Source organism: Astatotilapia calliptera, chromosome 8 (assembly GCF_964374335.1).
Source record: "Astatotilapia calliptera chromosome 8, fAstCal68.1, whole genome shotgun sequence".
NCBI lineage: Eukaryota > Metazoa > Chordata > Actinopteri > Cichliformes > Cichlidae > Astatotilapia > Astatotilapia calliptera.
In genome coordinates, this window is record NC_137429.1 from 14,214,448 (window position 1) to 14,225,629 (window position 11,182).

Here is an 11,182-nt window from a genome sequence, read left to right on the forward strand (position 1 = left end):
AAGCAAATTATCTATTTTTGCAACTAGCTGCAAATAGTTTTTTGCCAAGTTGTTATGTGTGGACAAAATGCTGATTCACCCCTTGAGTCAGGTGCCTTTTTTATGCTTGAATGAATTTATAGGTCAGTGTTGTGGCTAGACAAAAAAACCACCACTTTCATAAAATTACAAGAAAATCTGGCTCATTAAAAGAGAAATAGAAAGAAATCGGGGTGACTCAATACTTTTAAACACAACTGTTGTGCATAAGTTTTAACATATTTATTTAAACCCTCATTATTTTTGGTTTAGCGTGATGGATTTTCCATATTCTGCATCAAAAGCACAGAATACAGAATGTACAGAGATTAAAAGAGCCTATGTTAGGGTAGAAAACGGTGAATGGCGAGCTTGTCTCTATATACCGAGGAAGGTTTTTTTTTATGTGTGGCTGACTGCGATGCCACCTTTAGTGAAAGCCCCACTGTGGCAGCAGTTATTCTGTTTTAATGGACCAGTGCTGTGTCAAAGAGGAAAGTTTTTTACAAAAAAAGGTTGTCATATGTGGCTGCGGGGATGGTACCATCTCCCTCTGGTGTTTTATTCTCCGCAGTGTCGTGCAGGTGCCTCATGAAGGGCAGCTGACAGTCAATCATCTGTTCAGCTTGCTCTCAAAGTAGGCCGAGGCAGGGGAGAACTAGACTGTGATGGATGATGTTGAGATGCTTTCAGCTATTGACCTGAAAGTGGACCACAACGTGAGCTATCAGGAGAACTGCACCATAAACATGTGTCAATATGGCCTATCAATACTGCTGAAAATGGTTACCTGTGTCTCATTGGTTTATAATTAGGCTGGATTATATGCAAACTGATTCATTTGTAATGCAGATTGCCTCTGTTGAGCTGAGATTTTGTTAAATGTCACAATACGATTCTAAAACAGCTGTAACGTAATCTTTAACCAACTTAGCATTAATACGTTAGTGCATCTGAACCTTCTGTAATTAGCATTAAGCACATTTAAGGCTGACAGGATTTGTTGTTTTGCACAAGCAAACGTTATCCTTTAATACACGTCACCAAAGGCATTAGCAATATCTTGCCTTGCAGTCAATGGAAATGTCTGCAATAGAAGATATTTGTTTAAAACCCATAAATATCATCCAACGTTTGCACTAGTGGAAAATCCAGAAGATCTTATCAACATTTTTGAAACATGGTTTGTTGCAGAGAGCTTCTCTGTGAAAAATAGTTAGGACAGTCTTCTTCAAAAAAGACAGGTGATTGACTGAACCATCTGCGCAATAGCCGCACCATGGACTAAACTCAAACAGCAGATCAACAAGCCACAGGACAACCAAGGAACATCAATGAGGGGAAGAAAACAACAGATTCGGAAGACCTTGAAAGCTTTGAAAGCTAGCAAGATTTCTTAAAGAAAATATGCATATAAAGGACTCCTAAAGATACTTAACAAATACTTTGTTAGGTGATTACATATAAGATCCATTATTAAAGGTAAACCAGACCTTTAGTTGACCTTATACACCCCATAGTTCCTCATAGGACTCCCATTTCACCGACTTCAGTGCGCCTTTGATTGCATGCAGTAGTTGACAAACTTAGTAAGATGGATTCTCTGGTGATTATGAATCTCGTGTGAATCCAGATCTCTTGTAAGGTAAATCAACTTAAGTAGAATTAATCCTTTGAGGACTACCATTGCAGAATGAGAAGGGCAAAAACGGATCGTTGAATGAAACGGATGAACCAGAATTGGTTTGTAAAAATGCTGCAACCTCAGTGGTGTGGAATTGGTTTAGCTTTCGTCCGTCAGATACACACCAAAGCACAATTTTTGGTAGAGCATGCAAGTAGGCCGTCGTTATTACCGTGTTTTTCAGAAAATACGGCACACTTAAAATCCTTTGATTTTCTGAAAAAGCGACAGTGCCCCTTATAATCCGGTGTATGAATTCTGGTTGTGCTTACTGACCTTGAACCGATTTTATGTGATACACGGCGCTCGAAAATCTGTCAAAAAATGTTTTAGTATGACTTTGATAAGCTATGAAGCCGCACCGCTTGATGGATTGTCGGAGCATTACAGGTATCGTAGGCAGGAGCCTCGCGGAGTGATACGTACTGTGCTTCAACGTATTGTGTTTGTATAACCTCTTTTTAAGTTTTGTGGATATTATACATGGTTATGCTGAGGATATGTCGGCCAATTTTCACTGGAAATGGTTAAACTGTCAGCAAGGAATTTGCATTAAAAAACAGCTGCTTGTTTAAGTGAAAATACATTGATAGGTTTTTTGGTTTTGTTTTTTTTGCACTAATAAAGTTGCAGAGTTGTAAATTATTTTGTCCCGTGTTAATTATATCATCAGTTATATCGTTATCGCAAATTTTCAATTTATATATCGTGATAAATATTTTTGCCCATATTGCCCTGTCATACTCAGCCTATTCGTGGGTATGCTGCCTTTGATGGCAGCTGGGAATTTCTGACTCCAGAACTGAGATTTTTCAGCCCTGATTTCCATGATTTAAGTCATTCAGCCAAGAATAATTGGCATTACAATGCTGGTTAAATATGAACTTAAAACCTTGTGCCATGTGTTATCTAGCACATCAGCGCCAAAAGCAATTAAATCTTTATTTTGTTCACCTGATATAATATTTGACAAAGGATGTATTGAGCTTGTTTTTCCTGCTCTTCTGCTCCTGCAGTTAAATGAACTACACGCCTGTTGATTGCAGAAAAAAAGCTCAAGGCAACCATCGTTCATCAAATGTTTAGAGGGCAAAAATCATTTCGATTCGTAACTTCGCACTTGCGTGTCCTATTGAATGCGGTAATATGTACGAGTTGCTTTGATGAAAACAGTGGACTCCTGCTGACACAAGTCAATTGCTGTTTTCACTTAAATTCAGTTGATTACAATGATTCCTTTGTCATGATGGTATTATGAGAAAATTGTAGTAAGAAGCCTAATCAATGTGCTGAAAGCCGCCACGTGTGGCTTGTACATGTTGAGTAGGGGACATAATCAGTATCCATAGTGAATATCAGAAGTGCTATGTGGGTGTTTCCTGCTGGTTTAGTAGAAAATGGTGTTTACTCTGAAAATGTGGCATACTTTTTCCATTTTTTTAACTCACCTCAGGTTCTTTGTCACATGCCATCCCCCTCTGTTTTCCTGCCGTTTCTCTCTCTCTGCGATATGTCCGGTAAAGGCATTAACAGAGGGAGGAAGTGGTTTAAATAAGTACAGGATTACCCTACCAACCAGGCTTACCCATTTAACATCAGGGGGTTGCACAGTCTTGTTGAATTGTGGAGATAAGCAGCTGCCTTTCCGTTTTAAAAGGTTCAACTTTTATCATTCAGTAATTACAACAGCCCCCAAAAAATCATGTTTTCATGTTTTTTCCAGTTAATCCTAATTTTAAAAAAATCAGCACGCTAATAGCCAACAAAACGGACAATATTTAGCTGTATTCATATCAACTTTTTACAACATCAGTCGATATAAAAGCCAGCAAACACTAGAGCCAACATTGTGTATGCTTTTTGTTCCACAGCCACGGACATCAGCAAATTACTGTAGCAGAGCGTTTTTTTGTTGTTGTTTTTTTCAGTGTTCCAGTGGTTTATCAATTATTAAGCAGTCATCCACTGGACTGCATGAAAGAAAAGGAATCAGGGAGTTCAGTTTAATGACTGGCAAGAAAATCCTAAAGTTTGAACATCTTGATTACTATTTCAATAACAAGAAGAATCAAACAATGCAGCACTTCATACACAAGCCATTTTTGTGCTGCGCCAAATTATTCAAGAGCCAAAATCAAGCTGTGAGAGCGTGTGGTGCTGATTTTTGTTTAATGGTTCAATACAAAAAAAAGTTATTTACACGACAATAATAATATGTTTCAGCTCTTTTCAGTGGTTCAGATTAACTAGCACAATCAACTGACATATTGATCACAGAGGATTTGCTGGTAAGCAACGATCAGGGTAGCCACGGTGTCTTAAAGAAATTCATAATAACATCAAAATAATTGAGTGTATTTTGTGATTACATATTCATTGGGATCTGTTTGTCTTTGCATGATGTGCTCACACATCAGATTGCATTATGGCTCGGTGTACCTTGGATTTAATACCATTGCTTCATTACTGCAGACATCCAGGGATCTGCTTTGAGGCAGACCACCTACTGCCCACAGACCAATTTAAAAACTGTGTGCCTAAACAGGAAGCTCAGTCTCTAAAGGCAGCTGCTTCTATCATTAACAGCAGTAGAATATCAGTATGTAAGCTAGAGGTCATTTTCAAGGTGCAGGATAACCCCTAACAATACATGGCATTTATTTGAAGTTCACAGAAAGAAAACACTAAAGCAGTGTTTTCTATATGTTCTGGACGATAAAGGTCTGTATGGAAACTTCGTTAGCATGTTAGCACTTGCTTAACCATGCTAGTGCATGGCTCTTTGGATCAAAATGACACTTTAAAATGTAACATTAAAACTGTAAATTATCCTGTAATTTGCGTTGAATGGCTAAATCAAAAATTATGGAAATAATCAAATTCTACAAGTAGGAGTGACATTGTCTTCTTGGTGATTCCCAGCTTCCAGCATCCATCACTGACAATAAAATGTGTAAACACAGATGTTAATTCAAAAATGATTGTTTAAAATGTTGAATGTTCGGTCCATGAATCCATCCATCCATTTTCTTCCGGTTGAAGCTCACAGGGGCCACAGGATAAGCAGAGAAGCCCAGACTGGCCTCTCCCCAGCCACCTCCTCCAGCGTATCCGGGGGAACACCAGGGCGGTCCCAGGCCAGCCGAGTGATATAATCTCTCCAGCATGTCCTGGGTCTGCCCAGAGGTGGGATATGCCCAGAACACCTCACTCAAGATGCGCCCAGGAGGCATCCTTGTCAGATGCCTGAACCACCTCAACTGTCTCTTTTCGATGTGGAGGAGCAGCGGCTCTACTCTGAGCCCCTCCCGGATGGCCTAACTCCTCACCCTGTCTCTAAGGGTGAGGCCAGCCACCCTTTGGAGAAAGCTCATTCCCGCCGCATGTATCCGCGATCTAGTTCTTTCAGTCACTAACCAAAGCTCATAACGATAGGTGAGGTTACTCAAAGAAGGCTTCCCTATTGCTGTGTTGAAGAATAAAGGTGGTCGTACCAAATACCAACTTAAAATATTGACATTAAAAACCAGGAGAGACTCAAGACTTTTGCACTGTTTCCTCTCAAGCAGCAAAGGGTTTTTCATTTAAGCATGTATGTAAAAAACTTTTTATATTAATCTTTTAATTCTAAAGCAGCCCTCAAAGTACATGAAAAAGTATGTGTTTAATAGTGTAACACACCTCTCCTAGAATGCACCGCAGTAAGTACACAGCCTCTTCTCCGGCACCTGGTTCGAGGCAAAATCTCTGTGAGATTTGTTCAATAAAACCCAGGGAGAAACTAGTCCTGCATCTTTACATTCACAGGCAACAAAAACAGAGCATCATCACACTGCTAACCTCCACATTTTCCTTGGGATTAGACCTTTTCACAGCACATATTGCAGGGAAAGCACGGGTGTATTTTTGTAATATGAAAAAACAGCTGCATTCTTCGTAGGTGAGCCAATTCCAAGAATGAATGAACGAATGCTTGGCATGAAAACCATCTTTCTATGCTACATGTGCACTTTGTGAATGTGAATTAATCTAAGCCCCCTTTTCAACAGGTAGAAGGGAGTGAAAAAAAGAAAGCGTAGGGAATGCATACTAATCTTGAAATTAAAACATTTACACTAAAGATATTTTTTGGAGGGGGGTGGCGTTTCAAGCGCATTCGCGTTTCCCTTTAAGACACAGCTTGAGATTTCTCCCATAGTTCCTTCCCTCCTCTCTTGCGGGGGTGGGAAGAGTGTGGAGTTTGCATGTTATCTCTGTGCCTGCGTGGGTTCTCTCTGGGTGCTCCGGATTCCTCCCACAATCCAAAGCATGTTAGGTTAATTGGTGATTTTAAATTGGCCATAGGTGCGAATGTGAGGTTGGATGTTTGTCTGTCTGTCTGCATTAGCCCTGAGATAGACTGGCAACCTGTCTGCCGTGTACCGAGCCTTTCAGCCTGAATTAGATAAGCAGATGAAAATGGATGGATGAATGGAAATGATTCCATTCTTATGTAAATTGTATTGCTTATTGATAACTTACGATTCCTTTCACGTGTATCTGATTCATCTGTCTCATAAGCTTCGATACCAGGGTAATTTCCGCGTCAAGTCAATTGAAGGTGGGATTGGATTTTGTTTTTTCCCCTTTCAAGTCTCAAGCACAAAGGTCGATTTACTCCAGACCATTTTTACATCATGAAACCCTAGAAAGGACATCTATAGCTGATACAACAGATGAATTAGTGAACGGTCTTTACCTAATGATTTTGACCCATCTCTTTTGCATGCTGTCTGGTTTCAGGAGTAGTTCGCTCTCACTCAGCCCAGCCCTACAACGGAGAGAGACTAATTACTTCAGGACTCCACCCATTTCCAGAGGGAAACACAAAATACCCACAAATCTTATTGACGGATCCAGAGTGGCGGGGCATGTCTACAAACACTTGCAGGAGGATGAGTCATCGGACATGGAGTCCATAAGAAGGTGAAACTATTTCTTTGTCTCGTTATTAGTTTTGTCATGTTTGTTTGAGCCAGCAAAGAGGAAATTCTCTTCGCCTCCCTCCACGCCGAGGTCAAATAGCCGGTTCAGTGATACAGACCTCTGGACTAACTAAGGTTAAGTCGGAGTGGCAGAGGGATAATTTAGGGAGAAATGAGTTTATGACTGGAAGACTCTCAGTTCAAATCCGTGAACCAGCCTATGAAATGTGATCCAGGGAAATAAATGAGATCTGCAGTGCCCCCCCTACCCCCCTCCTCTTTCAGCTGGGACTGTCACAATTAATTTGGAGAACACACTTGATCCCAAAAGCGCAACAGTATCATGGTGCTGGGAAAGATGTGTGTAATCCTCGCTGCCACTGGGCTGCTGCTGTGAATGAAAATTTGTTTTATCTGCATGTTTTAACAGGGTTAAAAATACAACGGCTGTGCCAAAGCTAATTACCAAATGATGCACGGGTTCACACGAATTTCTAGCTATCCAAAACGGTTTGATTTTGGCTAATGATCAAGCATGGGAAGCATCATAGTTCACATATCAACAAAATGATTAAATTTCTGTAATTTACAAGCTGAGTATAAAGTACATTAGATGACTGCGGCCTCTTAGAACAGGCTACATGTTGAAATGGATTACTTCCAGGCTTTTGCACATCTTGAATTGCCCCCATGCTCCCGCTGATGTCGAGTGAAGCGAGCTGGCCTATTTTGACGGCCATCCCGAGCGAAGCGCAGCTACTGGTGCTGTTTCAGGAGGCATTCGAAGCGAGAGGGACTTTTGGCACAGCCTAGTCTGCAGACTTAAAACACATTTAAAAAGTACAGACTGGTCACGCTTGCTAAAATGTGATGTGATGTGAAATCCTCTCTGACATACTGATTTTTTTATGTTAAAACAAAGCTTTTCGCATTAGTTATAACTTTTCTTTTGCCCTTTTTTCAGGCTGATTGTTGCGTAACGACCACCAAAGACGGAAAATATTTATCACTGAGGTGCTTGTATTCCTCGGTGCATTGATGCATAATGTCAAGCAGCTCCACTGGCATTTCTCCTTCAAAACACTGTAAACATTAAATAAGTGTAGGTTTTATTTACAGATGCAGACAAGAGCATCTTAATCCTGCGTAAGACAGTCCTGTTTAGCATATGACTCAGAAGCAGCCTAATTTGCTGTCACTGTGTGGAACTTGAGCAATAGCACTGTTAACAGAAACGTCTGTCATTAAAGCAGCAGTGTCCCCTGTGCATTTCACACACTTTAAAGTGCCTAGCAATGTTCCTATTAGCATGCCAACCTGATTGAGCATTACAGTAAGTTACACTGCAAGCTGCCAAACTCTTTATGTGACCTATTTCCATAATTTACATTTTTAAACAAAGCTCCACGGAGCTCAGCAATTCTTTCAAATGGTTGTGCAGAAAGATCCTTCAGGAGCAGTTTCCCTCTAAACACACACACACTCACAAACATGCACGCTCGCACTTATAAGGAGTAACGAAACACACTAATAAAGAAGCTGACGAGAATTCTTTTTCACAACGGTGAAATCTGTAAAGCTATAGGCAATTAAAACTGCCGCGCTTTGTCAAATGTTTAGGAGAGGAGCTGAAATAGGAGGGCTTGTCATCTTCTTGGGGATAAAATTGCATTTGTGTAGTAACAATTTAGATCTCATTAGCCACTGATAATTCCCCCACACATCCATCACTCAAATATGGCTTTCGCTGGCCTTCTGGTGGTTGAAATGACCTATTTCTCGACTTACAAGCCACGCAACACCAAGCTTACAGCCCTCTCCTCCTCCTCCTCCTCCTCCTCCTCCAGCCCCCATGTCTCCCGTGTTGCCATGGATACACCCTCTCATCTCTGGAAATGAGAGACGGGAGGTGGAAAGGAGAGTGAGAGAACGCGAGAGGGGAAAGTGAGGAAAGGAGGAGGAGGACTGAGCCGAGAAGTAAAGATGGAGGCACCGAGTCCGGCGCGGTGGAAAGTGCTAATAAAGAGGCGAGAACCACAAACAGACGCGAGAGCACTCTTCTACATTTTCCGTTTTGTGACAACAAATCCCCACAGAGTATTGTCAGTTTCATCATCTGGTGTCAAAACATATTTACCCATCACGGTTAGCGGAGGAATTGAAAGCAAATTTGCTATTGGAGTTATTTTTAGGTTTTGTTTTGATCTGTCGGATTTACCTCCAGCTTGCTTTTGCCCTTCTAATACCAAGGGTGGGGGAGGAGGGTGGGGTGGTAATTCAATTTTTTAAACTTGGTTACGCTGCCAACAATCTTTCAAGGCTGACAATAACACTGGATGCGATTCTAAATGGGAGTCGAGGCTTCAGTAACAACTTTAACAAACATACACAAACTTGCCCACTTGACTCCAGATAAGTTTCCCCTCTCTGCCGTGTTACTGTCATGGCCGACGATAATGCCTTTCAAGCTTATCTGCTTCCGCTCTCTACGTTTGAAGGAGGATGCATCATCATGCAAATGCACCTGCTGAGACTTACTCCCCCGTTCAACCCTGCTTAATGTTACATCGTGGGCCCATCTGATTAGTTGCTTGCTGTGTGAAAACTACAATAAAATGAAATTAGAAGCCGTGTGAAGCCGTGTATTGTTTCTACATACAACAGACACACAGGGCGGGTCAGGAATCCACCTGCTGTACTGCTAAAGCCTTAAATCTCTGATAAGGCAGTGATGAGCAGAGGGATTTCTCAGTTAAACATTCATGCAGCAACAGTAGACGCCACTCATGCCAAGGATTATACATAATTACACGTAGATTATGAAACAACAATACCTAAATAGTGATCATTTTGTTTGGTACAAGATATTTTTGTGCCGGTGTGAAATGATACGGTGAAGCCTTGACAGACTGGCATCTTTCTAAAACACAACGAATGTCATCTTGGTGTTCTAAATATGGAAGGTAACTTCATATTCTCTATTGCTCGGGCTTTTCTATTCATTTAAAATTAGGAAAGTGTCTAAGATGAAAAGGTCAAATTATAAATGACTTCCTCACCCTGACATTTCCATCCTTTTCTCTTTGCCCAAAGGTGTGATTCTGCCGGCGGAAGGGTCGGCGCCCTCCTGAGCAGGACCTCACTCTCTCACTTCACAGCCAGGAAAGGATGGACTGAGGTTCCCTGCACCCGCCTCGATAAAGGTACGACCTTCCTGCCACCCTCCCTCCGCACCCGATCTGTGCCCATCATCCCTTCGCTCCAAACGTGTGACCTTGAGGCCGGCCACCCGGTGACGAATGACCGGAACCAAGCGGGGCTCTTCAAGTGGCACCCCGTGCTGGCTGGAAAGACGGGCCTTCCCGTTAGCAATCCTCCCTCTCCCCCTGAAAGCGTCGTGCTGGCGACCAGTGTCATGCCCAGCAGCGTTAGCCCCCCCGCCGCCGCCGCTTCTCTCCTGGGGTTGGAGAAGAATCTCGGCTCTCCTCAAACACCCTGCTCCTTTGAAATTACAGTGGAACTCGCGCAGGAGTTAAAACAGAAAAGCCTTTGCAGCCCCATGAAAAGGTCTGGGTCTCACAGTGAGATCCACCACGGTGGCACAAACACTCTTGAGAAGACGGCACGGGAGTCAGAGGGGAAAAGTGTCCAGTATTCCCCCAGAGTTCTGCACACAGGCAGCGGGACCAGAGGATGGAAGGCAGCAGGCCAAAGAGGAACCCGGGGACAGTGCCAAGGTCAGACATCTCTTGTGTACGGAGGAGCAGACTTGGCCACCAAAGGACCCATCTGCAGAGGAATTGGAAACACTTATGCCAAGCCCTCTGCGAGCTGATTGGATTAACTCTGTAAAGAGAAGACACCGTTTCCAATAAATGTATACCTTTGCTGGTGGCTCAGTATGGCTAGCAGGTGGGACCATCTGTGTGGCCACATGGACCAATAACAGATGGCCATCAGTTTTCGAAAGAACACGAACAGATTGAATTCCCGAGGGGGGAAAAATATTGACACAAAAGACATCGAATTACAAAAGGAAAAGAGACAAACAAACACACATTGTGAATAAATGTGACTCAAAAGGAAAACAAAACCATGACTTGAGTGGGAGCTTGACTTAAACAGTGTATTGAAAAAAATGCCACTATTACAAGGAGCTTCTACTTAGAAACCAAAATAGTGTGTTATCTCTATGTTGTTTCTCTATTGTAAAGAAATGAAATTATATATGTCATATAATATATGTCATATAGACATATATATATTTGACATACAATTGTGACAAAATAAAGACTAAGATAACAGTGTTAATTATGGGCTTTATTCATCTTAATCCATTTTCGTGACTTAATCGGCATTCTGAAATAAATCTGGACAAATATCGAAGTCGAGTCGAACGATTACAAGTAACGACAAAGCTGTCAGGAGATCGTTGCATTTGTTGGAAATACATCAGATTTCAAACATACGAGTTCTCTTTGCTGCACTTTCTACTGTATGTGAAACTGTAGTTGCA

General features: G+C 41.8%; 1 protein-coding gene across 1 annotated transcript in view; it reads left to right on the plus strand.

Annotated features, from left to right (window-relative positions):
* nrg3b (neuregulin 3b) overlaps positions 1 to 10,977 on the plus strand; it is a 201,595-nt gene extending 190,618 nt beyond the window's left edge. Inside the window, exons 8-9 of the mRNA XM_026163089.2 lie at positions 6,485 to 6,667; positions 9,760 to 10,977. Of these exons, the coding sequence (XP_026018874.2) occupies positions 6,485 to 6,667; positions 9,760 to 10,501 (925 nt within the window). The 3' untranslated portion in view covers positions 10,502 to 10,977. The remainder of the gene's footprint in view (positions 1 to 6,484; positions 6,668 to 9,759) is intronic.
* Positions 10,978 to 11,182: the final 205 nt, after the last annotated feature.